The sequence below is a fragment of the Primulina tabacum genome, chromosome 2, assembly GCF_025594145.1.
Source record: "Primulina tabacum isolate GXHZ01 chromosome 2, ASM2559414v2, whole genome shotgun sequence".
Classification (NCBI taxonomy): domain Eukaryota; kingdom Viridiplantae; phylum Streptophyta; class Magnoliopsida; order Lamiales; family Gesneriaceae; genus Primulina; species Primulina tabacum.
Window position 1 is genome coordinate 4,709,646 of NC_134551.1, and position 27,404 is coordinate 4,737,049.

The following is a 27,404-nucleotide window of genomic DNA, read 5'->3' on the forward strand; positions in this document are numbered from 1 at the left end:
TCTTGTAAAGTCAGAAACTTGCCATTGATGGTAATGGTTTCACGTTAAGAGGCAAGAAAAGTAAGATTGTGACTCATCTGGCCATTGATGTTTTGTGTTAAGTGGAGGTGTGATTACATTTAATTCTTTTTTTGGGAACAAAGGTGAAAAGAAGAGGATATGGGCAGCCAATGGGGGATTGAATAAGTCATACGCTAAGCCAAGTTCTATTCGATGCATTCTTGCGAGTGGTCTCATGATGAATGGGAATTATGGTGTGCGTGTATATTAAGAACATGGTATCTCGAAGAGTTCAAACGAATACGTGAAAGAGACTTTTAACATAAAATGTATACTTTTTGCCGAGCAAATTCAAAAACATCGAATAATTTGATCAACATAATTTAATTTTTCTGATAGATGTTATCACCAGAAGTTCACGCCACCCCGTTTATTAGGGAAATAAATTCAAATTTAAGGATTATTCTAACATGGAGTACCCATTTCCGTGACAGTGAGGGTTGTTGATTTATGACGATCTGACAAAGCTGATGCGCTTTTCAAACTTCAGAAGTAAAGAATTCAATGGGTATTTTGATAATTGATTCTACTTAGTAATATATCTGCCACTGCCAATATTTGACCGTATTCCAATAATTTTATTAACTTTTCCCACGCAAAACCTCAAATCCTAGAGCGATATGAGACCCAAACTAATACACACCAGTCGAGTCAGATCAAATCTACCGTCGATGAAGTTTCCTATACCTTTCATTCACAGTACTCGAAACTGGATCTTACTCAGAGATTCAACCTAGAACCAACATGCAATTGATGTCCCGATAAGTATATAGGGTGTGATGTACACGAAAAACTGTCGGCCAATGTAAAAGAGAATGAAGTTTCACCGGATGTAGCAGAAGACTTCATTAAACAATCATTAAAAAAAAGGAAGAGTTCCCATAAAATTAGCTATTTTGATAAGATGACAGAGAAAATTATCCCGGGGAGAAGTATAAAGATCCATAGAGCAAATACGATTCTTCAGTTACATCATATGTGCACCATACAGAAACAATAATTAAACCATTTCCCGCTATCCAAGAAATATTTACAAGAAGCTAAAAACCACAGCAACGAAAAAAATAACGAGAGAAACCTACTGTTACATCACCAAGAATTAACAGCAAATGACAAATTTTTACAATGCCCGTATACCACATGGCACAAAAAAAGCCTCTCACGGTGTTTTCTGGGTCCTAAGAACTCATCCACGGTTCATCCGCAGCTCCTGATTCACTTGAGTAACTAGTCAAAACTATGAAGATAAATTAAAGATGATATACAATAACACATTGAGCCGAAAAAGAAAATGGCTTCAATGGCTTTGCTTTGCTAATCCTTTCAATCACTGAAAGGAGGCATCAGAATCCTCTTTGTCTTAATTTAAAACACCGCATTTAGGAACTGGTTTTTCTAACATAGACGTTCCCTTGAAAGTTACCATTTGCCAACAGATCTTTTTGTAATTCAAAAGCTGCAAATGTACAAGACCAGAATAGTAGGCCAAGAAAGATTATTAGTTTTAACAGGTTCAGTTCTATTTATGAAAGAAACCAGGAAAAGAGGCAGAGTTGTACCTGTTCTTCCGGTATCTTTTTAAACCCAAACTTCTCCGTCCATATTGATTTTGCCTCGTCGGTTGCTGGAAGAACAAAGCTTCTGACATTCAGAAATGCAAGTAATTTCTCGATGCACGAGTAAAGGACTTGGAAGTATCCCTGGAAATATTTGAATTTCATGAGAAGTGCCACAAATACTTCAACATCATGAAAAAGATCGAAGTATATCTAGATGCAAACAAATTAAGAGTCCCTACTCAGTGCCACCTAACCTAGGTGGGAGAAACCATATTCAAAATCTGAAAAATTAGGTTTATCTCAACATTAAGATATTTCACGCAGCATCCGACATGCAAGAACCCACAGTAGGATGGCCAACATTAGCGAAATAGTACCTTCCTGAGTGAATCGGACATCTATATAGTGCGTCAAGTTCTTAATCTCTGTGGAATATTTCTAAGTCCAGTCACCTTAATAAGAGTTCAAGGCATCTTTTGCACTCAACGTGAAAAGCCGTAATTCATGCCTTCACTTAATAACCATGTTGTTCACATCAGAATTCAAAAAAATAATATAACAGTTGATTTGATGCTCACGTGTTCCAGATGTTACTTCTCTCCACCTAACCATAATTTTCCCCACTGATAGAAGTGCCAATATCATGACGTGGCAAATGCACAATTTCACAGCCAACCAGGTCCAAAACCACCAGCCACAAGGAAATGGTAAATGTTGCTCCCAATTTCCAGTTTTAAGTGGCATTTTAATTTTTAATAATCTGCCTTCACTTAATTAACTTCTCTGCCATCAACAATCACCCAGACACCAAATACCCTATACAATCACCACATTAATGTTTTTCGTAAGTTCAACCACTTAGACAGTATAACTATTAAGTTAAGTGTGCTACATTCTCTGAACTTGTCAATCCATTGTATACCAGTAATTTATGCATGATAACCAAACTTCCTTCTATAGCTGTTACTGTACCATAGAACACTTGCTTGGGTTGTTCAAATTCTCTCTTCAGAATGGCTCCATGAGCATATTGTATATTTCTTTCTGTATTGTTAACAGATAATAATGAAATTCACCTTCAAATAGAGTACATCTAGGACCTGGGAAATACAAACGAAAAATAAATAGAAGGGCACCTGAGAATGAATGCTTTGTTGGAGGTAGACAGCAAAAATTGGTTTTTTATTTATGTAAATGAAATCTTTACGAAAAGCATTGTTGGCATATGTGTAATCAAAGATCTAAATTATCAATCTCCCGAACCCAGCAGTGGTTTGGAAATGTAATATAAAAAGGACTGTTCCTGATTAATAAGAAACAAAAAAACTTACCCTGCCGTGGTTACCCTTGCGTGTTGCAGCCAACGGGAGTTCAGCTATATCTTGTCCGAAAATTCGCAAAATCCCTGCTGATACAACTATTGAGCTGCAACATGTATGTAAGAGTAACTAAGCGTGAAAATTAAACTATCAGAAGATGAAAGGGGGAAAGTTTACGTAATCAGAGTAGGGTGCTTACTTCACAGTCAATATCGCACAATACATTCCACTAAAGTCTTGGCCTCTAATATTCCTCCTGTCATGGAGTAAGGGTTAAAAGGAAGAATATTTAGGGAGGACAAGAGCAAAGACATGAACATAGATAAGAAAAGCATACAAGGCAGATAAAAGGTTAAAGTATTAGACAATACCCATAAACCATAGAGGGGATAAAATCTCGTCCAGTTTCTGAGTCCACAATTGGGTCAAAAGAATCCTGGAACACAAGTTGATAAGCAAATCCAATGATGCACACTTGTCTTATCCACAGAATAGCATTAATGCATCAAAAAATGAAGAAAAATATGGGGCGGAAAACTAAAGCATCAATAAAGTGATCAAGTTAAAAAAATATCTATTATCAGCTTAACAGTTCATAATTAATTTGGGATGACAGTTGCAAAAAATCCTGCCACAGAAAACCATAAGAACTCAGTATGCAGATGACTTGTTTTAGATAATAACAAACAGGTACAATACTATATGTTAGATAAAATGGAATTCACGTGCATGCAACAACAGTGAACACATGCAATTTTAGTATTAGTTCTAGCTGCCAAGCTGCCAATTAGCAACACTTTGATTCAGATATACTAGGGGCAATGTCATCTAGATAACTGGTTCCTAGTTTGGTAGAGCAAGATTATAATTTAATCAAATTCGGAACCCCAAAGCAAAGCACATTATCTAATCTACAATCAAGATAATTTTGGTTTGCAAAGTTAATGCAGGGAACAACATGAAAAAATTATTCCCTATCTCATTGCTTTCATGAAAAAATTTCATTCACGGTTGAAAAGTTTACATTAAAGCTCCAAAAATAGAAAAGAAACGTTGGAAACTATCAATTATTTTTGTTTTTCAGTCATTGTCGGTGTGGAAGTAGAAGCTATTTACAAATGAAAGCACGTCAGACTAAAAGTTCTATCTAAAAAAATTATTTGTTTTATCAAGATTTTTCGCGCTAACAATCATTAGTTTGACTATTTCTAGTAAAGTAATAAAGCTTGCTATTGAATTCTTCTTAATTTCGTTTTTAGAGGAAAATTAGAAGGCAAAGGCTGAATTTGTGTTGCTCTGGGTCAGTGGTCCTTCAATCACGCACAGTTTATTTAGGCAGGAAAAAAAATTCAATTCATTATATATGTTTTTTTTATAGAAAAGAAACATATAATTGTTTAGGTTCTGTTATGGTGGTTTCTTACATAAATATTTATTGAATTATCATGGAGCTGGACAATATTTTCACAAATACAAAACAAAACATGCCCAATCATTTCTATAAAACTAGAGTCACACTTTTAGATTAATCAATTTTATGCAATTTGTGATTCGTCCTTCACCTAGAAGAAAGGCACTGACCAACAACCTTGTTTCTCCCGCTCTTCAAATTCCAAGACTCACTCTCAGGTACACTTAAAAACAGATCTCAACCATCTTGATATCCATTTTCATAGTTCTGTAACTAATAATTACCCACTGGGTAAAATAAAATTTACGCTCAACTCGAAACATTGTGTGTCTAGCAGCCATCTTGACATCCATTATTTCATAATTCTGTGACTAATAATTACCCGCTAGGTAAAAAAAAAATTACGTTCAACTCAAAACATTGTGTGTCTAGCATTGCAAGTATTTCTCAGATCTTGCCATTGACCATTGACCAAACTCAATCTTACTAACCATGAAAATGAACAGTAAATATGATGCAACAGTTCTTACGTGAAATATAGCTACAGCCTGCGACAGCAACACTCTGGTTTCCCGAGAAGTAATTTTTCCATTCAAAAGCCTCCATCTCATATCAAGATCAACTTCAGCAACTGGATTCTTTTCTATATGCTTCTCCCTTACAATATTCAGAGAAGAGTCCAGGATCTTTTCAGCACCAGCATTCAGTAAATCCTGGAGCGTGGAATACATTCTCTTGCAATTCAAAGAACAGAACCATTTTCCATTTGGAAGCTCCTTCACAACAGATACTTACAGATTTAGAGAGAAATATACAAGAGTCTAGGAACAAAAAAGGTAATTGATCAAGATTAAACCTAAAAGACAGTGTGCACCTTTAGATCAGCCATCTTGCATTTTTTCAAACAGCCTACATGATATTCCTTTTCACACTGGGAAATACCAAATTATTTTTTAGGGTATGGTACAATATCACAGAGTAAAACAACAAAAGTAAGAAAAATACCTGATCACACAGTAAAACAGTACGAGGACCAAAACCAGATTTACTGAAATCGTAGCCTCTGCAAACATAATAACTTCATATATCAATAAAAAACAATATTAACTACAATGACTATCTAACGTCAGGGAAATCCACAATGAAAAATAAAAGAATCAAGGAAACTGCTCTATATATGTGTCATGTGTGTAACCTGCAGATAACACATGCTATCAATTCAGCTTCTTCTGGGTTTTTGACAATGCGAATGCAGCGATTTGTTATCTGCTCAATGGGGTCAATACCTAGAACTCTTCCAGCCGCAACAGCATTAGAATTGTGCTCAACAAACCTTTCCTTTTGGAACTTGTTCTGGCAATATGTGCAGTACCATTTGCCACGAGGAATACTCAACAAGGAGGCACATTCTGCATCGCGAGATAAAGATTGCGGTTAGACATAAGATCTGTATGAACATCGTAAATCTCTACATGTACAACACATCGGGAGAATTTCAAAAGAAAACCCAGAATCATTTTAAGAAAATGCGGCATCAACTAGAAGCAAGTTCATAATGTTTTCCACCAAAGTAAAGATCTCCAGTTGATGTTCACACATTAAATTTGCCTATCATTGAGCCATATATTTAACAAGACTGGACAACGAAGAAGGGTTGTGCTAATTTGACAAACATACAGTCTACAGGATGTGCCATGCAACCCCACAGATACAAGCACATTCAGCAAAAAGAGATTAAAAACTTTAATATAAATAAAAATTGCTACGTTCGGACATTGAAGAGTTACTTAAAAAACTCATTCTTAAAATAGAAAATATAGCATGCCATCCAAATCTAACACAAGCCCACACATAAATATATATGTTTGAAAAATGTGACTCACAAAATTTTCATATTACAGGAAAAGGCGTGATTCTTCAGGTAAATGTGAAGACAAATCAACATCAACATATACACATCATAAATCTTAACTTCACCTTTGTGGAAGGCCCTGGGACACCCATCACAAAGCACAAGTTTCCCACCATCTGCACAAATGATGCATAAGTCATCGTTGTCTTTTGCAGATAACTTGCGCCCTTTCAACAGCGAGACAGCGAATTCATGGAGGGACACCCCATTAGAAGTGTAGATATACATATAGCTACAGAAAAACTAGAAGACATAAGGAAATTAAATGGAAACAACTAAATGTTAATTCAGAAAGCTGACATTGAACAGAAAAATAATCAGAGACCACATACGGTTTCCGGCGTGAGGCACGACCAGCATGAGCTTCAAACTGAGATGGACTAACCTGCTCAAAGTAGGTAAAAAGAAATAGTACATCTGGTAAAATATGGAGCATTTCAAAGAAAACATTAACACAAGTACCAGAGTGCAGCAGCAGCGACACATTATACCCGATCCCATTTTATAGCCATCACGCAATTTCTACAGCAGACAAGCGAGTGATTACAATGCTTTAATCTAAACAAATAGATAAATACATTCATACATGATGTGGGTGTAGATGTAAAATAACACAAAGCATCTATCTGAATCACCTTGCCATTAGAATAATAAGCAACTTCAGTTCCATCTGGTAACCCACCATCTTCAAAGACCATCCTATGCATTTTCTGATCTCTGCGAAGACCCATGAACATTTTCTAATATGGCATGTAGACGAAGTATAAATAAGACAATCAGGTTTCTGTGATTCAGAAAACACCAAAGCTAAAAGTACAGACTTTTTAGTAATTTTTGGTGAACTCTTTGATTTCGTGGATATGTGTGCAGATCCACTTTTTAAGGGCTTGGAGAGTGACGTATTTGAAAACCTATACACCACAATGGAACAGTTGAATAGATTATTTAGTACTACAAATCAAGACATGCAAGGAATAGTCATAAACACCAACTTCTTTAAGATCTTTCTCGTAGTGTTGTTCCTCATAGATCCTTGCGAGGAATCACTACCATTAGCACGTAAATCAGAAGATGACTTCGAATGGCTTGCCAAAGCACTTCCAGAAAACTTTGGAAATGGTTGCTGACGACTTGAACCGAGCAGATAGAAATCAAAAGAGAGAAAAAGTTTAGGATTAAAAGAATAAATAATTCGAGTTCCAGAAACAAAAATAAATGTCAATCAATCTTAAAAGAGAGAAAAATGCCCACATTTTCATTATCTTCTGCTGGCCCCTTCTCTTTGAAATCAGCAATGGGGATCTTTGCGGATATTTTGCATTAGACGCTAACTCTAAATGCCTGTAAAGAGAAAATAAATGGAACACTTTCACCATTTCAATCCCTCTGAAAAGCAGCAAAGGAAATAATTGAAAAGGACCAAGACTAAAAGATGATGCTTACTTTCTTCTTTTTCTTCCTCGACGACTCTTACTTTTGGGAGTGTTATGCACTTCACCATTATCGGAAATTCTCAAGCCTAAAAGTGGCTCCAAAGGCCTGGAAGTGCCAAGGCAACGATTCAATTAATATTAAGGGAAGTACCTAGCTTTAAGATTATCGGACTTGAGTTCTCAAATTCAATTATCTATTTTGTGTATAATTGACGAAGCTAAAAACAAAAACTCAAATCGCGCACCATGATACAGAATTACAGATGCATTTACTGTTTAAATTTAGGAGCTTCCATATATTAACTTCCCAACATTAAAGGAGACGAGAGGTAAGTATGGAGCTTTAAGAGTCTGAAAGTCAAGTGGAATATCAAGTTTGACATTAATATTTACAACTTCAGGCATCTAATTCATTCCCACAAATCATCGTGCATTATTTTTATTCAGACCTCATTTTCAAAATCTGGCAATCTTCAATGCCGTTCAAAAACTTCATATTTCTCAAAGTAATTCAACTATATAATACTCCTAGCATTAAAACTTCCAACTTGTGATATAACATTTTCAACAGTCTCAAAATCATTAGAGTCAGGTAGCATGTTATCAGACAATAGACGAGAGTTTGAGCGAAGAGATAATCTTCAGCGCAGAGTACCTAGATTTTGTACATCCTGCATCGACTTCTGAATTCTCAATAATCATGCAAGAATCACAAACCGGTTCCACCTCCGAAGCTGTTGCAAGAAATGGCCCTAGAAACCAAAGAACGTAATTTTTTCTTCAAAGTATAATAGAAACCAACACGCAGGAGTATATCGCAGAAACAAATTTATACACACCCTGGCAATTCATGCAAATAACAGATTCCTTCACAGGCATAGGGCCAACGAATTTATAAATCGTCTCTTCTAATGTCTTTATAGATGACTTTCGGCATTCTTTGACAACATCAAGGAGGCTTTTCCCATTCTCTAAGCATATATACTGTGAGGCGCGCCGGTATGATTTACATGCATGGATTTCAAACTGACAAGGTGGGACTACCTATAACGTAAACATATCTCTTGAATCCATGCCGCTCATACACAAAAGATGAGAACTGGACTGAACCGAGAAATTTTAAGAAATTCAAGTGCTTACCCTAACTCCCTTGCACGAACTGCACGTACACAAGATTCCAGTATCTTTTATGCTACCACGTAGTGGAAATCCCTATAGAGATAATATGTCCAATCAGATGCAACAAGCAGTAAAAAACTTTTGGGCAAGGAATCAATATCTTCAATTCGGAATCTCATTATTAAAGTCGCATCCAAAAGTTTACAGTTCAACAAGTTAACAATTTCACTTCTGGACTCAATACAAGTTCATGTGAGTATTCATACATCTCAGTCAAATCCAGTTTCCATGAGTTGGATTAGCATGTGAAAGGCTCATCTGCTCTTTTCATCATAAAACCTTGTGAAAGAACAAACATTTAAGAATCATTTTCATCACATTTTCTAGCCAGCATGTAAGTTTATTAACCTAATTAATTTATAACCCTCAGCATTCATCTTCACAAATACACGGTACATGACATTGACGATTACAGCAATTTCAGATGTTTAATTAGCATAATATGATAATAACCATGATGAACAATTTTTTTAAGAAAATTTAAGAAAGAGAAAAATCATTTGTATTTCCTTGGACATCTTGTTGGATTAAATATCTTCTTGGATTTTAAATTTAAAGGGGGGAACTTAAAAAAAATCATTTATCTTTGTTAAATATTAAACATCTGTTATTGCATTAAATATGTCGAATCCCAACACCTCCGTATTCATAAAACCAATTGCTTGGAATTACTAGTCAAATCGGTCATTCAAAAGGAAAGAACAGAGCAACAAAAAATAATTTTATTATTTTTGCCCTTTTATTTTAGTTTATCCGATCATACGATATGCCCAAACAATCATGACAAGATCAATTTATGTCATTGATTCTATTCCGTAAAAGAATCAGAAAATCCTTCTTCGTGAGTTTGATTCAAGCAATGTTGTAAATGGCGGGAGGCGGTGGCGGGGCGGTCGATAACCGCCTACAGCCTCGGCCGCTATTTAAGTAATTTTTTTATAGATAATCATATATAATCATGCAATATAATCACAATAGTCATCATTTTTTATGTAAGATGTGTAATTAAATAATCTTTAAACAGATGAAGCTTCATACAATATAATATCATCTAGATAATGTACAAACAAATATATAAACTCTTCATCGGATGCTTTAGGACATGCTTCAACTTGTTCTACAACATCCGCAATATGATGTTTCATTCTATAAACCCCTCCTTTAATAAGCCTCTTACGCAACTTGCATTTGATCAGATCCTTTTTTCTTTTTATTATACAACATCTCATATTCACAAACAATATCATTAGACTTAGGCTTAAATTTCAACTCCGATTGTTTACCCTTTTCCGTCATTAATCTTCAACAATAAATCAATAATAATAGAGAAAAAAAACAAATTTGATTTTTGAAATCACAAAATCTGAAATATTATAAAAAAATATCTTAAATAATAAATATACAATTCCTAACCTAAAGCATCTTGCTGCTGGCGGCGACGGACAGTTTGTGTGGTGGGACTAGTGGTTGATAGTGAGAAGGAGTGAGAACCAAAAGTTTAAAAAAAAAAGTGGAGTGTGATTTAAATAATTAGGATTTGAGTTTCAAAATTAGTTGACTTTGACTAACTTTTTAAAATTTGTGTTGACTACAACTTAAAAATGTTGATTGTCTCACCTGGAAAAAATGTTGACTGCCTCACCTGTTGGCCGCCTCATGCATAGGCGGGGTGGTCGAGGGCCGCCTACTGCCTAGGCACCACCTAGGCGACCGCCTCGTCCGCCATTTAAAACAATGATTTCAAGGAACAGTTAAGTGGCTGCTAGCACAAATCCACATTTGAGATGTAATTCGCTGATTCATCCATTGTATATTGATAGATTTCTGTTGCATTTAAGAAGTACTAAGAAACTATACTTACCACTCCAAGGAGAAACCTAAAAAAATTTTGTATCCTATTGTGTAATTATGCTCTATTTTAATATTTAATTTATTGGAAGGAGGAAGGATATTTATCCCAAGGAAGAAAATTGGGAGAAAAGATTGTTCAATAGAATCCAGCTCCACCCCTAAACCTCCACCCCTACTTATCTCCCCATCGGACAGCCAATGCACACACATTACAACTCCTTTTTAAAAGGAACTACAAATTGGACCGATGGATTAACATTACTAAAATTCTGAAGTATAATAAGTGATTCAACACCCGGAAAAGAATTTAAAGGCTAATGCTAAAAACAGCAACAATAACTAATACAGAAATTTTGAGAAATAGACACTTGAATAATAATCAGCAGAGAAAAGTCACAGAGAAGAATACCCTCTTGCCGCCATTGTAGAAAACTGGATACCCTTCCAGCAATCCGGTCTCAAAAAGCTCCTTCACTGTTGACGGCCTCCCTTTTATCGCAATTTTCTTAGAAATCTCTGTCTTCCTTGCATTTGGACTAGCCATCACATTCAACTCCTCACTCTCCAATTCCTCCACTTCCAAAGAGATTGCATCTTGTAAACCCCCAGGAAACTCACTTTTCAGTTTCTCATCCTTAGACTTAATTATCGTAAACCTTCTTGTTCCATTGCTCCTCGCCACAGATGCAGCCTCGACCATTGGCTCCTCTTTTACTTCAACCTCCACCATTTCACCATCTACATAGCCAGAATCACCCAAATTACCCTCATTCCCACCCGCATACACCGTATCACCACCATGATCTCCAACTTCACCATTAGAAACCACGGCCTCGTCACCTTTGCTGCAAATTCCCGAATTACCCCTCACTTCACCAAAACACCGAATCCCTCCCCGGCTTACCCTCTTCAACCTCTTACTCCTTGTATATACAGCGAACCCATTCGCCTCACTAGGCCGAACTCTAGTGACATAGCCTTTATCCACACAATCCGACCCGGCCGATTCAGACCGGCTGGGGTAATCGGATCCAAACTCGGTCCCCTTAATCTGAACTGAACTCTCAATTATCAGCCCTAATTCCCGATTTATCACTGTTTTATCGTCCTCTTCCATAATTCTTTAAATCCACTGATGCTGTGCAAGTGAACACAGCAACAAATGACAAAGACAGAATTCAGTAACCGATCCACGTCAAAAATCGAACACAGTAGCATGCATCGAAGAGGTAAAAGGACTCAAATCAAGCAGCAAAAGATAGAAAGATGGAAGGTGTGAGTGAGAATCTTTTAAAACCTACTAAATGACAGGCTCCATTTCCTGCAGCGGACTCCTTGGTGAACTTGCAGTCCAAATGTCCAATACTCTAATTTGAACTGACATCGCGTTTTAGAAAGAACACTGGACAAAACGTTTTACCTTTCTGGCCAATTAGAACTAAGATCGCGTTTACGCAGAATCGTGAGCATTTGCTAATTCTTGAATTGTTGTAATTATATATATATATATATATATATATATATATTTGTTAAAAAAATATATTTGTTAAAATTAAAAAAATAAAAACAAAAATGTAATATTAGTATAAAACTAAGTCAAAATTGAAAGAACAAAAAAAAGACCAAAGACATCATTTTTTACTCTATTATAGATATTCTTAATAATAATAATAGATATATACGCTCTATGCTTTACATTTATTTCGTTGCCTCTCCAAAAATAATTATGCTGCTTGATTAGAAAATGTTTGAAAAGTTTGCCCATTCAAAAAGGGGAATACATTGATGTATATAGTAAATAAGTTGTTTTTTCTATATTAGGATTACAAAAACTTATGTGAGATTATCTCACGAGTCATATTTCGTGAGACGGATATCTTATTTGGGTCATCCATAAAAAAATATTACTTTTTATGCTAAAAGTATTAAGTTTTATTGTGAATATCGGTAGGGTTGACCTGTCTCACAGATAAAGATTCGTGAGATCATCTCACAAGAGACCTACACTATTAGGATAGTCGAATTTACGTGTTCGACTTGACAATAAATTTCAAATAACGTCTTTTTAGATGAATTTGAAGTATATTACAATCATTAATAAATGTTTCTATAATAATTGAATTTTAATTTTAATTTATTAATTTTAATTTTAATTTGAAATTTACTCACATTTAAGTGATTCGAGGTCAAATAAATTTAAAATTCATAATTTCAAACAGTTCAATCCAAATAAAAATTTCAAAAAAATAAATTATTTAATGGAGTGATGGACAAAAATTATGGGCCATTTTCGACCAAGCAAAATGATTTGAGGGGACTGAATCACAATGAACCAACTTTATTTTGGTACTTTGAATTTGCGCATTTTTTTTTCTCAGCCTTAATATTACCTTTTTATCATGATATAATTAAACGATACCTACCACAAGGGTCAAGATATAATAATTCGATCATCATTATATATTTTAAACATTTAAATTATATTAATAATAATTTATAGTTTATTTAAGAAATAATTATAGTTCGTTTTTTGTTTAGGTAAAAACAATGATAACTTCTCTTATGCACTTACTTAACATTTTAAACTTCATTATATATTATGTCTATAATTGTAAAATATGTAACGACATATTATGCAAATATTTTTGTTTAAAGGAACTTTTTTTATAAAATGGAAAGTTATTGTATGAGTATAATTTTATTGTTTGTCGTAAAAGAACGAACGGTTCAAGAAATCATGTTTACAAATTTCAAGTAAATCATATTATATTTAAGCAAAACAAATTTTTGAGGCGGTCTCATGGGTCTTATTTTGTGAGACGGATCTCTTATTTGGGTCATCCATGAAAAAATATTACTTTTTATGATAAGAGTATTACTTTTTATTGTGAATACGAATTTTTCCTTTACCAAATGATCAAAAAGTTCTTTTGTCTTTGATGCATCAAAGGTATAAGGCGTTTGAACTGGAGAAGCATTTTTTCTGGGAAATTCTTTATTCTTGTGCTTCAACAACGGGACTGTACATGATCCAAAATTCACCACTTCTGCCAAGGCGACTTCTTCAACTTCCTGGAAGTAAGAGCCAACAGTAGACTTCCTTTTATGACTTTCCTCACGCAATAATTCTTCATACTCTGATACCTTGGCAGCAAGCTCATAAAAATCACGGAATTTCATCCCTTGGAATTTCTTTCTCAACTCAAAGCCAAGTCCTCGCTGCGCCATTTTCGTATGTTCTGATTCTGGAATGAAAACTTTGCACCTACTCCTCACTCTTTTGAATTCGCAAATGAAATCATTAGCAGATTCTCCCGGCTTCTGGACCACTCTCGACAATTCCGTCATAATGATCTCAGGTACTATTCTGAAAAACTGTGTATGGAACTGGCGTTCCATGTCATGCCAAGTCATAATAGAATTCCGAGATAGTGTGACATACCAAGTAAACACAGTACTAGTCAATGAATTGGGAAACAAACGTAGCTTGTAGTTGGAAAAGTTATCCAAATTTGCTAGTTCCCTACACTGTATCGTAAACCTCGCCACATGTTCCACACTAGATTGGCCATCTTCCACTGAGTATAAAGTAAAGTCTGGAATGCGATACCCTCGTAGATAAGGATTTTTACGGTCAACAACATCGGGGTATGGCTTGTGAAACTCTGGTCGGTTGATTGGCCTCACTCCTGGGCCATACAACTCTTGAATAACATCATGTATAGTCTCGAAGTCCAAGATTGGAGTTTTTTGCGATGGGTGCGGGGAATAATTTGCCCCTCGAGTGTTATTCCCCGAACCTGGAACTGAACACCCATGCATTCCCCCATCACCATATATATCTGGATGCTTGCTAAGAGAAGTGACAGCGAACATATTCCCTATTACTTGTTTACCGTTACTGTAACTTTGGCGTTTCTGACCCAACTCATCTTCCCTACTGTGTGGAGGAGTATACTTTCCTTCCTCAACAGATCCCAGAATCGGTGATTCCTCCAAACGGCGATTTTCACCTGCTTGAGAATTTCCCGATCCCTGGCCTTGGTCTTCAGACAGTTTAGTTCCAGTTTCCTTGGGTTTATCATCTTTTGGTGACTTATTCTCTTCCTTCGAAGACTTTCTCCATTCCTTATTTCTGCCATAAATTCCATCATAACATCAATAAAGGCATTGGTCATTTCGTTGAGATCCCCACGGATATTTTTCTCCATGGACAACATAATGTTTGCTAGAAGTCCCTCACCACCAGAAAATAAAATTCCTTCCTTCACAGCCTCTTCTTCGAACTTGTGTACCAGTCGTTCCACTGATCTTCCATCAGCATCGGTCTCTTCCTCATGTGAACGATGACATTTCCCCTGTGATGGAGGAATTCCTTTATTCTTCTCAGTACGCTTTGGAAGCATTTGGTCCCATCAGGCGTGTCAATTTGTTTCTCACGAAAATTGCGGGGCGTGCCTAGGCACGTGTTCGTGCCAAATGTGAAATGATACGACTTCTTTGCCAAGCGTTGCGAGTCCCGATTCGACCGTTAGTTCTAATTCCCTCGGTGTAGCTTCAAAGCGAAAAAAAATAAACTGAGGAACATAATGAAATTGAAGATAAAATTCATGAACAACATCAAATTTAATTACGTTGTTATGAACATAAACGACATTTTTTACAAGAAAGTTAGAGGAATATGTCAAAATCTAAAGAAACTAAGATGATAGAAATTTGAAAATATGCAGATAAAATATTGAGAGAATTGAAGAAGCTTTTGTTGTAGCTTTGTTGGATGTGTGTCTTGTTTTCTGATTCTTCCTTCCTATTTTGTTCAACTCCACTGAGCAGTTTTAGTCATACGATCACGCATGATGCATCATGGATCAACTCTTCCATCGTGTTTTTTCTCTGACCAACTATATTTCTCCTGGACTTAGCATCATTTGGGCCTTCATGTCTGATGGACTTTTATTTTTATTGAACTTCAAATATCTGGGCTAAACAACATACTAAAGTGGTATTAGCATCACCGATTCTCCGATTTTAAAAACAACGGTTGGAATATTGGAGGTTGTGAGTTTTCATAAATTTTTAATTGTATTACAAACCATTGGTGATTATATTTAAATAAAAATGGGCAAACGTGTGTGTTTGGTTCAAAAAATACTTGTGCTCAATGTTATTTGGGGAAAAAAAAGAAAAAAAAAAAAAGAGACGGTTTGATTTATAAAACTTAAACGCTGGTTCGATTTATCTGCATTCCTAACTCGGCGAAATTAGATTGAAAAACGAATACAGAAAATTGCTGGGGAAGAAGGGCTCAATTTAAATTCAGCCCAACTGATTTAGCTGAAGTCCGATAAAATAAATAGTTCGGAAAAAATTAAATAGAGGTCAATTATCTGTTCAGTTGTGGTTGAAGAATGTGAAATTTTGAAAATAAGAGTACTTCGGCTTTTTCATTTTAGATAGATTTCAGTCGCTTTTATTATAATTTCTTGTGAATTTCTTTTGATTTGTAACTACTAAATACATAATATTCCTAAAAAATATATAATGATGTCAGAAGTTTATTTGTTCAATTTTCAGTGTTATATTTTTTGAGTTTACGGTAAGTTTTTTAGTTTGGGATATTAAAATCGACAATCATTTTTTTCCGTATTGTTAGAAAATATGTGCAAACACCTTTCTTCACCCACATTCCATTGTAAAAAAATTATAAAATATGACATGGTGGTGTGTAAATTAAGAGTATGTCTCTTGTAAGACGATCTTACGAAAATCTGTGAGACATGTCAACTCTACCGATATTCACAATAAAAAGTAATACTCTTAGCATAAAAAGTAATACTTTTTCATGGATGACCCAAATAATATATCAGTCTCACAAAATACGACCCGTGAGACCGTCTCACACAAGTTTTTGCCGTAAATTAAATGTGTAAATCTAGAAATGGGGGATCATAAATTATGAAAATAGTCTCAAGTCAAGCCTCAAATATTTAATTTTCTTCCTTTTTATCATTTGAAGTCAAAGTCAAGCCAACTAATTATAAGTTTCTAGTCAGTACACACACAATCAAACCTCGACGGCTTCAATATTTATAAATTTTTGTTCGTTCTCAACAATGTAATTACATGAGTAATTATGATGAAAATTATTTATTTATTTCCAAAAATAGGTACCATTTATTATTTTTAAATTTGGATGTAAATATAAATCTCAGCGTACTAATTGTACCATTTAAGTTAATATAATAAATCTATTAACGTGTAGAGTTCGTTTCACCTACCAAAAGTAGCTCACCATTTGTGCTCGAAATTAGAGCCAAGTTTCTTCACGCAATAAAAAAGAGTTCGGTCCATATAATGGCACGAACTAAATTAAAACTATATATTGGGTTAATAAAAAAAAAACTCTAGTTAGATCATATCACAAGTTAATTTTTTTGTGAGATAAATATCCGATCCGACACAACTCGTGAAAAATATTTTTTTAGATTAGGTATATCGTGAGACGATCTCAATAATCTATATCCACGAGAGTAGTCGACTGGACTTATGCTCAACATTAAAATTAATAGTTTTTACATAACAATAATATTTTTCATGAATTGAGTCGAATTAAAAATTTTCTAATGAAATTGACATGTAAGATTGCTTCACAAGAGTTTTTGTATACTACTTATGTCAAAAATATTATTTTTCATTGTATATATGAACCTAGTTGACTTGTGTCAGGGATATAGATCCGCAAACCGTCTCATAAAAGACTTATTCGTTAGTTAATTATTTTTTTTATTTTTATTTTTATGAACTCGTTGGTTTATATATATACCAAAAAAATGAAGGGAAAAAAGTGCTTGGCTTCCCATGATTTAAAAAAATTCATGTTATGTTTTGAATTTTGTTAATAAACACGAGGACGAAATATATTTAGTAAGAATCAAACTGGTATACTTTCAAAATTATCATCGGAATTTTTAATTCAAAGAATGTGATTATTTATATCAGCATGTAAATGAACAAAATAGCTCAAAAAGTAAGATAATAGGTTCTAGTACCGAGTCGTTCACAAAATAATTAAATGGAATATAAATAGAAATATGTTGTCTTGTTTCATTTTAAATTCCGATTTGTTATAATTGAATTCGAATCTAAATTTTAAATTTGAGATTTTAGCGTTGAAACAAACTGGAAAATTCTAATCGAAACTTCTTACACCTCTTGATCGAGTTGAATTCAAGTTATTTGATTAAACAATAATCATGATAATATTTTACAAGTATCGACTTAGCTTGATCGAGATGTTTGAACTTAAAATTTTAGTACAATATAGGACATTCGTTGAACCTAAATGTCCAGACAAGGCATGAACAATATTTAAATGAATATAATTAATCATTCACTGACGCTACTTGCCATAAAAAAATAAATAATTATCAAGCCCTCGAAATTCTATATTTTTCGAAGGGATACAATGTTTTCTGCACTCAATGATCTTAGTACTCATGCACTAATATTTATAACTTATATGCAACATTACATATTTTACAAAAAAAAAAAAAAACGTAAACATTAAAATAATTATTCTCTACTCAAAATTTTGCAATTTCAATTTCCTGGACTCGAGAAAATTCTTCTTCGTGGAGTCGCAAGATTTAATATACTCTAGAAAGCTAGCAAAATTTGTATCTTTGTACCGCCGTGGGTTTCCGTCGCTGATAAGCTTAGGCGACGGCCGCACCGTGCTTGTGAAAGGAAAACTGTGCAAGGACGCAACCGAAACGCGATATCTTGTATTATTTACAAGAACTCTGTGTAACACGCTTTTGTATTTACCGTTGCTGAATATCTGCAAACAAAAATCAAGAAAACTTAAGACTCTTACACATGATATGAAGAGTGTTTATATATGTGTATATGTATACCTCGAGGTGATCTCCGACGTTGACGACGAAGGATCCAGGTACGGGTTGGACGGTGACCCATTTGTCTAGGTGGTGTATCTGGAGACCCTTGACCTCGTCTTGTAGGAGCAAAGTGAGGAATCCGTAATCCGAATGAGGTGGCATTCCAAGAGTCAAGTCGGGTTCGGGGCATGGCGGGTAGCAGTTAACTACCATTAGCTGGCTCCCGTTCTCGAATTCTTTCGATAATTCATTATTGTCTGACTCTGTCCCCTTCTTCATGCTGTCTTCTAGCCCCAGACTCTCGGATATGGCTTCCACCAACATTAGGAACAGGAATCTCGTTTCTTCAGCGTACGCAGCCACCAATTGCCTAACAAATTTAGTTATTTTTTAGCACGATATATACATAAATATATGTAGGGTTTAATGTATGTGTACGTACGTAGAGGACTTGTAATTTTGTACAAATTTTGAAGGGGTTGGGAAAACATCAATTTTGGAGTTTGAGACAAATATACGAAGAATAATTTAACTTTATATAAATATTTGTACGTGTTGATATAATTCTCGTACTTGACGTGGTCCTAACCTGAAATCCAGCGGAGTAGAAGGCCAATGAGGAAGAGCATCTTGTATAGGGTCACACACCAACTTCAAAAAATCTCTCCAACAAAAGACACCGTCGTTGGCCTGATTAAAACTGGTCCCGTATCGCACCGGGGAGCTCGTATCCGCCGACATGTACTTCTCCCTTTCGGCCAACGGCAACTCGAAAAATCTTCTGCTCACATTCACCATGTTGCTGATGATCTCATCTGGGATTCCATGATTCACAAGCTGTAAAAAATATGTAGATTTCTGTCAATTAATTCAGTTGTAATGAAAAAAAGTGTAATGTGATTAGAATACACAAACGTTAAACTTTAAAAACATATTATATATAGTTTTTTTTAAAAGTTCTAAGGTGAGGCTTCTCCTAAATTTTAAAATAAGATCATAATCTGATTCAAGGATTTGTAAACCTCGATATTTTTTGTCTGAAAAGAGCGTTTTTTTTTTTTTAAATAGAACACTTTCACTTCTTCGCTTCTGAACAATAACGGTGTTCTTGGATGAACAAGGTACGAACCTGGAAAAAACCATAATTTTCGCAGGCGCAGGCGAGAGATTTAAGAACTTGCGATCTATTGCATCCCTGTAATTCAGCAAAATCAATTACAGGCAGCTGAAGATTGATCTCGGGTTCACTAGATTTTTCGCTACTGATCGCATTTGGCCTTTCGGAAACAGGCAAGATGTATTTCCGGGGAACATGCTTGATCCCATTTTCGTACAGGTTTTTGACTCCTTTCTGGTACTCGATTTCCAGGGAATCCTGATTCCTTAGTTTCCCCGAGGCTGCCATTGCTGGAGACATTTTTATAACACAGTGGAAGATGAATGGATGGATACAGAGAGTATTGAAGCAATAGGATCGGTATAAGAATATGTGTATATCCCACCTGAATTATTGTCACTCACGTGAAATGGATAGATAGAAGATGGGAATCAAGAAAACCAAAATGTGTGTATTTATAGGGGTAAATCCATAGAGCCCTCGTGTCTTTTTGAAAAGGTCTAAAGCCTTTACAAAAATCAATAATTAATGGTTGACATTATCGTGTCGATAATTTCTTATGATATACATGCATTTTAAGCATAATCATATGAAATTATCCCGAAAATCAAATCGAGTTTTCGAAATCGAATATCTTAAGTACATATGGCATCAAAATTTCAGAATTTGGGAACCCTAATTATTTCCGGAGGATTTCATGCATAAACGCATTAAAAGTATGTGCATATATGACAAAAAAATATGGACCTCCAATTTTCAGTCATCAACTTATAGATAAAGAAAATCTGGCTCGTTAATTTTTCAGAAAAAGATCTTTTAACATTGGCGCAAAAAGATTGGGTTTTGTCCGTAAAATATGTGAAATTGTCTCTTTTTATATTGGGTAAATCTAGAGGCTGCCGTGTAAAGAGGGGATCTCGATTGGAGGCTGTGGTGTCTTTAAAAAAAAGTGGTCAGTTTTGAGATAAAAAATGGTTTTGGTTCTATGTACTGGTTTCTGATATTATACTGCGTAAACCGTTGACAAATGGGTGCGACGAGTAGATGTTGTAGGGACAGGAGACGCCATCCATAGATTTCTTGTAATATCCAGTTCTGGTATGCTTGGTAAGGGTATAAATGAACCGGTTAGGGACGACTCGAAAAATATTTGATTTATATTAGAGCTTATCGAATTTGAGCCGAACTTGAACATGTTTGAATTAGCCCAAATTATTTTGTTTGATAGTTCGCGAACCGTAATATTTTATTAATTTAATATAATTATATATTAAATAATAAAAGCCTTTGGTGTACATATTTTCGAGCAAAGTTGACAAACATGTTCGAATATTTCGTGCCGAACTAGAATTCGAGCTTTAATTCGAACCGAATTCGAGTCAAATTTTTTAAAATTTTTGAATTTCGACTCAAGCTTGAAATCGAATAGAACCAATTCGAACAAAATTTGAGCATTCAAATTTCAGTCACATTTGGTTGTTTGGGTTCATTTACACTTATGTGAACACCTATAAAGTAACACTAATTTATTGGATGCAATGAAAATTATCATAACTGTGCACCCAATATGTAGGTGTCACTTTATCGATGTTCAGATAGATGTGCACGGTACATATACATCATATGTGCTGATATTTTGCTCGATTATTTCTTCACACATCAATATGGTATAGCTTCTCTTCGATGCGACGTTCAATTTTAGTTGCCATTTTTTGTTTTAAAGAAGCCGATTGTGCTTGGATGGATGTACTTGATATAATGTTTTTTGTCTTGCTTAAATCGAGAAAATTCAAGGATATCTCCATAATATCTATAATAGATTTTCAAATACATCCAATAAGAGTGTCATTTTAATTTCATTTTTCTAATCATCTTTTCGTCCAAATTAAACAAATTCATCAATTCAAACTCAACCTAAACGTTTTCACAAGCCTCGGACGATTGCATTTTCAAGTCTAATTATCATCATGCATGATCAAACACAAAATTATTTTTTTATCACTATTATTATCCAATCATTGATAATGTACACAAAATATACGGACCCTCCGATCTTGAAACCTAGCTAATACATGTACCTGTCATTAATTGTAGGTAGAAATAGTCTATGTTAAGGTCTTGAATTAATTAGCCCACTTGTTTACACTGTGTCTACGTTTACATTGTTTTCGAGACTTGGTTTATTCTTGTTACGCCATTCTTGACTTTAAACTAATTTTGATCGGACGTTTCCGAATTAGGGTTGTTGGTAATTACATGCACGACTTGGTCAACTCGAAATGGACCTCGGATGGAATCGAGTACACCAGGATTTGGCCAACCCGCGGGGAATATTGATGTCAACTCCCTAGTCAATCAATTACCTTAATTTGGTTCGATATCGACTCGTTTTTTAATCTAATTAACTTAACATTAAAAAAAACAGGTAATTACTAGTGACTGTCAAAACTTTTTATTAAGGGCAGGTATAAATAAGTCGAGCTGATTGTAAGGAGCTTCGTCAAAATCATGTTTAAATCAAGCTTGAATGTGTTGCGTCTCAAACTCGAATTTGACACACACACATTTGAGTTTGAGACGTAACTCATTCAAGCTTGATTTAAACATGATTTTATATATATGTATATGTTGTGAAAAAGTAAAAATTTATGGTAAAAAGTAAAAATCTCAAACTCTCAAAATTTACCAAACTACACACTTTATAATATTTTTCTCTCTACTCAATTGTGATTTTCTTCACAAATGAGAGATCTATTTATAGGAAATCTTTACAAATAATCCAAAAATAAAATACATCATTACCTACATCATCACACACTAATTTTCAATATTTACAACTCTTATTTTCAACATTCAAATATTCAATACTCACATTTTAAATATATTTTTCAACACTCCCCCTTGTGATGATGATCATAATGATTGTCTTCATTACGTGTTTTTATACTGCCTCGTTAAAAACCTTACTAGGAAAAACCCATTGGGATAAAAACCATAGTAAGGGAAAAAGAGTGCAGTCACGTAAACTCCCCCTCATGTTGACACGAACAATTCTTCACAAATTTCGTAGATTGCGCATCCCAATATTATATATGTGCTTTCTGAATATTGACGTAGGAAGTGCCTTTGTGAAGAGATCTGATGAGTTTTCACTTGATTGAATGTGACGAACATCAATATATTTATTCTTCTCTAGCTCTTTAGTGAATGCGAAGAACTTAGGAGGAATATGTTTAGTTCTGTCGCTTTTTATGTATCCTTCTTTCATTTGAGCAACACATGCAGCATTATCTTCATATAGTATCACAGGCTTCTCATCAGATGATAATCCGCATGAAATTTGGATATGTTGGGTCATTGATTTTAACCACACACATTCACGACTTGCTTCATGTAGTGCAATAATCTCGGCATGATTTGATGAAGTTGTTACGAGCGTTTGTTTCTGAGAACGCCAAGATATTGCAGTGCCTCCACGAGTAAATACATATCCAGTTTGGGAACGTGCCTTGTGTGGATCAGATAAGTATCCAGCATCAGCATAACCAATTATACTTGGATTAGCATCTTTTGAATACAAAAGTCCCAAGTCTGTCGTTCCTCGTAGATAACGGAATATATGTTTAATTCCGTTCCAGTGTCTCTTTGTTGGATATGTGCTAAATCTTGCCAACAGATTCACGGCAAAAGATATATCAGGCCTTGTACAATTTGTAAGGTACATAAGGGCACCGATGGCACTTAGATATGGTACTTCTGGACCAAGAATATCTTCATCATCTTCACATGGACGGAATGGATCCTTTTCTATGTTTAATGATCTAACAACCATTGGAGTACTTAAATGATTTGCTTTATCCATATTAAAACGTTTAAGGATCTTTTCTGTATAATTTGTCTGGTGAACAAACATTCCACATTCTTTTTGTTCAATTTGTAAACCCAGACAATACTTGGTTTTTCCAAGATCCTTCATTTCAAATTCTTCCTTCAAGTATGACACAACTTCTTGAATTTCTTTATTCGTTCCAATGATGTTTAAATCATCAACATATACAGCAATAATTACGCATCCGGATGTTGTTTTCTTAATGAAAACACAAGGGCATATTGAATTATTTACATATCCCTTTTTCATCAAGTGATCACTTAGTCGATTATACCACATTCGACCTGATTGCTTTAACCCATATAATGATCTTTGTAATTTCATAGAATAACATTCCCTGGGTTTTGAACTTTGTGCTTCACGCATCTTAAATCCTTCATGGATTTTCATATATATATATATTAGTATCAAGTGATCCATATAAGTAAGCTGTAACAACATCCATAAGACGCATTTCTAAATTTTCAGATACCGCCAAGCTAATCAAATACCGAAACGTAATTGCATCCATCACAGGAGAATACGTTTCTTCATAATCAATTCCAGGCCTTTGAGAAAAACCTTGTGCAACAAGTCGAGCTTTATATCTTACTATTTCATTTTTCTCATTTCGCTTTCGAATAAAAACCCATTTGTATCCAACATGTTTTACACCTTCAGGTGTAAGGACTATAGGTCCAAAAACATTACGTTTATTTAGCGAATTTAATTCAACCTGGATGACATCTTTCCATTTTATCCAATCCTGCCGATTTTTACATTCACCAAAAGATTTTGGTTCATGATCTTCGTTATCATTTATGATGTCGATTGCCACATTATAAGAAAATATATCATCAATTTCATCTATATCTTTTCGGTTCCATATTTTTCCAGTATTAATATAATTGATAGAGATTTCATGATTCTCGTCAGTTTGTGGTTCTGACAGAACATTTTCATCATCATGTGTTTCTTCAGGAACACCATTCTCTATTTTGTGATCATCATGTGTTTCTTCAGAAACGTCATTCTTTATTTTGTGATCATCGTGTTTCTCTATGAATTTTCTTTTTCGAGGATTTTTATCCTTGGAACCGACTGGCCTTCCACGCTTCAGGCGTTTAATGACATCATGAGTATCTTCCATTTGTTTCTTTGGAATTTCAATTCGAGCAGGGGCATTTGCAGCATGTATATATGATTTAGTTACCCCTTTTGTGTCTGCAAATGCATCTGGTATTTGATTTGCTATTCTTTGCAAGTGTACAATTTGTTGTACATCTTTTTCACATTGTTTTGTTCTTGGATCCAGATGTAACAATGATGATACATGCCATGTAATTTCCTTTTCGGTATGTTTCTGTTCTCCCCCTAACATTGGGAAGATTTCCTCATTAAAATGACAATCAGCAAAACGTGCTGTGAACACGTCGCATGTCTGAGGTTCAAGATATCGAATGATTGATGGACTATCATAACCGATATAAATTCCAACCTTTCTTTGAGGTCCCATTTTCTTTCGTTGCGGTGGTGCAATAGGCACATACACCATACATCCAAAAATTCTCAGATGAGAAATGTCTGGTTCTTTACCAAATGCAAGCTGCAATGGGGAGTATTTATGATATGCACTTGGTCTGATGCGAATTAATGAAGCAGCGTGTAAAATTGCATGTCCCCATATAGAAATAGGGAGCTTTGTTTTCATAATCATTGGTCTAGCAATCATTTGCAGACGTTTAATCAATGATTCAGCCAATCCATTCTGTGTATGTACATGAGCAACAGGATGCTCAACAATGATTCCCATAGACATACAATAATCATTGAAAGTTTGGGAAGTAAATTCACCAGCATTATCAAGTCTAATTTTCTTGATTGTATAATCGGGAAATTGATTCCTCAATTTTATTATTTGAGCAAGTAATCTTGCAAATGCAACATTTCGAGTTGATAATAAACATACATGTGACCATCTGCTGGAGGCATCAATCAATACCATAAAGTATCTGAATGGTCCACATGGTGGATGGATTGGTCCACAAATATCACCCTGAATACGTTCAAGAAACATTGGTGATTCAGTTTGGATTTTGACTGGTGATGGTCTTATAATAAGTTTTCCAAGAGAACATGCTTTACATTGAAACTTATTATTCTGAAAGATCTTCTGGTCTTTCAGTGGATGACCATGTATATTTTCTATAATTCTTCGCATCATTGTTGAACCAGGATGTCCCAATCGATCATGCCAATTGGTTAATATCGAAGAATTATCAACTACCATGTTTGATTCAATAGGACTTATATGTGTATAATGCAATCCAGTAGGGAGCATTGGTAGTTTTTCAATCACATATTTCTTTCCTGATTTATATGTGATAAGACACATATATTTCTCATTCCCTTCATTCATTGTTTGAGTATCATACCCATGGGAATATATATCATTAAAACTCAACAAATTTCTTTTCGATTGTGGTGAATATAAAGCATCATTGATCAAAAATTTTGTACCATTAGGTAACAAAAATTGTGCTTTACCACATCCTTTAATCAAGTCTACAGGACCTGATATTGTATTCACCGTTGTTTTTGTTGGTTTTAGTTCCAAGAAATATCTTTTATCTCGGAGGATAGTGTGCGTTGTACCACTATCGGGTATGCAAACTTCATCTTTGCTCATAGCATTTTCCATATTTGAACTTCAAAAAAATATGCAATGAAATAAATTACTTGCAATATATATTTAAATATAACACAAATCATAATTATAATAAAACATTATTCTATGAATACATGAAAAATAGATTATTGTACATTTATATTCTACCATTATATTGTTCATTTTCAGAGAAATCGTTGAGAAAATCTGGAGCATCAATATTGTTCATTTCTATCCCACCAACATATTGATCATTTCCAGAGAAATCATTCATAAAATCACCAGCATCAAAATGAGTTGAATCACTCAAACGGTCACTGCGTTCAGTGAAGTTGGTCTCCTTTTCTTTCCCCTTTAATGATTCTTTATAAAGTTTACAAAGGTGCTCAGGGGCTCGACAAACTTTGGACCAATGTCCTGGAGTACCACATCTGTAACAAGAACTTTCATATCTTTTTGAGTGCTTCTCATTAACACTTGTATTCTCATGATGCCTTTTCTGTGGATGGTTTGGGACGTTCTTTTGAGATGAGTTATAAAAATAACTATCTCGATTATTTTCAAAACCACGGCCTTGACCACGACCACGGCCAATTCCACGTCCACGTCCACGACCTCGACCTCGACCAAAACCTTGTCTTTGAATTTGATTTTGGTTTCCAGGTTTAAATTCATTTTTATTTACAGCATTTACTTCTGGAAATGCTGTTGATCCAGTGGGTCGGGACTGATGATTTCTCATTAATAGCTCGTTGTTTTTTTCCGCCACAAGAAGACAGGCGATGAGTTCAGAATATCTCGCGAATCCACGTACTCTATATTGTTGCTGTAGAGTAATATTTGATGCATGAAACGTGAAAAATGTTTTTTCAAGCATCTCAGATTCTGTGACCTCATGTCCACAAAATTTTAATTGCGAGATTATTCTATACATCGCCGAATTGTAATCACTGACTTTTTTAAAGTCTTGGAATCTCAATGTATTCCATTCATCCCGGGCGGTCGGAAGTATAACTTCTCTTATATGTTCGAATCTTTCTTTTAATCCCTTCCACAAAGCCATGGGATTTTTTTCAGTCAGATATTCACATTTCAATCCATCGTCGAGATGTCGACGCAAAAATATCAT

General features: G+C 34.8%; 2 protein-coding genes across 3 annotated transcripts; both read right to left on the reverse strand.

Annotated features, from left to right (window-relative positions):
* Positions 1 to 954: 954 nt before the first annotated feature.
* Positions 955 to 12,093, reverse strand: LOC142526898 (uncharacterized). 2 transcript variants are annotated; one of them, XM_075631555.1, is made up of 21 exons: positions 11,134 to 12,092; positions 8,835 to 8,906; positions 8,534 to 8,738; positions 8,350 to 8,446; positions 7,705 to 7,800; positions 7,513 to 7,602; positions 7,254 to 7,391; positions 7,083 to 7,172; positions 6,897 to 6,978; positions 6,724 to 6,783; positions 6,594 to 6,646; positions 6,327 to 6,493; positions 5,545 to 5,758; positions 5,355 to 5,412; positions 5,224 to 5,280; positions 4,880 to 5,125; positions 3,310 to 3,374; positions 3,138 to 3,194; positions 2,951 to 3,044; positions 1,620 to 1,760; positions 956 to 1,516 (listed from the first exon to the last, which is right to left on the reverse strand). In XM_075631555.1, exons 1-21 carry the CDS (start codon positions 11,839 to 11,841, stop codon positions 1,421 to 1,423), a joined length of 2,886 nt encoding a protein of 961 aa, XP_075487670.1. In that variant the 5' UTR covers positions 11,842 to 12,092; the 3' UTR covers positions 956 to 1,420. The 2 variants fall into 2 exon arrangements, with proteins under 2 accessions (XP_075487679.1, XP_075487670.1); XM_075631564.1 differs by lacking the exon at positions 7,083 to 7,172 and having other exon boundaries at positions 955 to 1,516; positions 11,134 to 12,093.
* Positions 12,094 to 18,176: 6,083 nt separating this feature from the next.
* Positions 18,177 to 20,157, reverse strand: LOC142526910 (putative 2-oxoglutarate-dependent dioxygenase SLC1). The gene is made up of 4 exons (XM_075631575.1): positions 19,752 to 20,157; positions 19,212 to 19,459; positions 18,641 to 18,992; positions 18,177 to 18,564 (listed from the first exon to the last, which is right to left on the reverse strand). Exons 1-4 carry the CDS (start codon positions 20,037 to 20,039, stop codon positions 18,304 to 18,306), a joined length of 1,149 nt encoding a protein of 382 aa, XP_075487690.1. The 5' UTR covers positions 20,040 to 20,157; the 3' UTR covers positions 18,177 to 18,303.
* Positions 20,158 to 27,404: the final 7,247 nt, after the last annotated feature.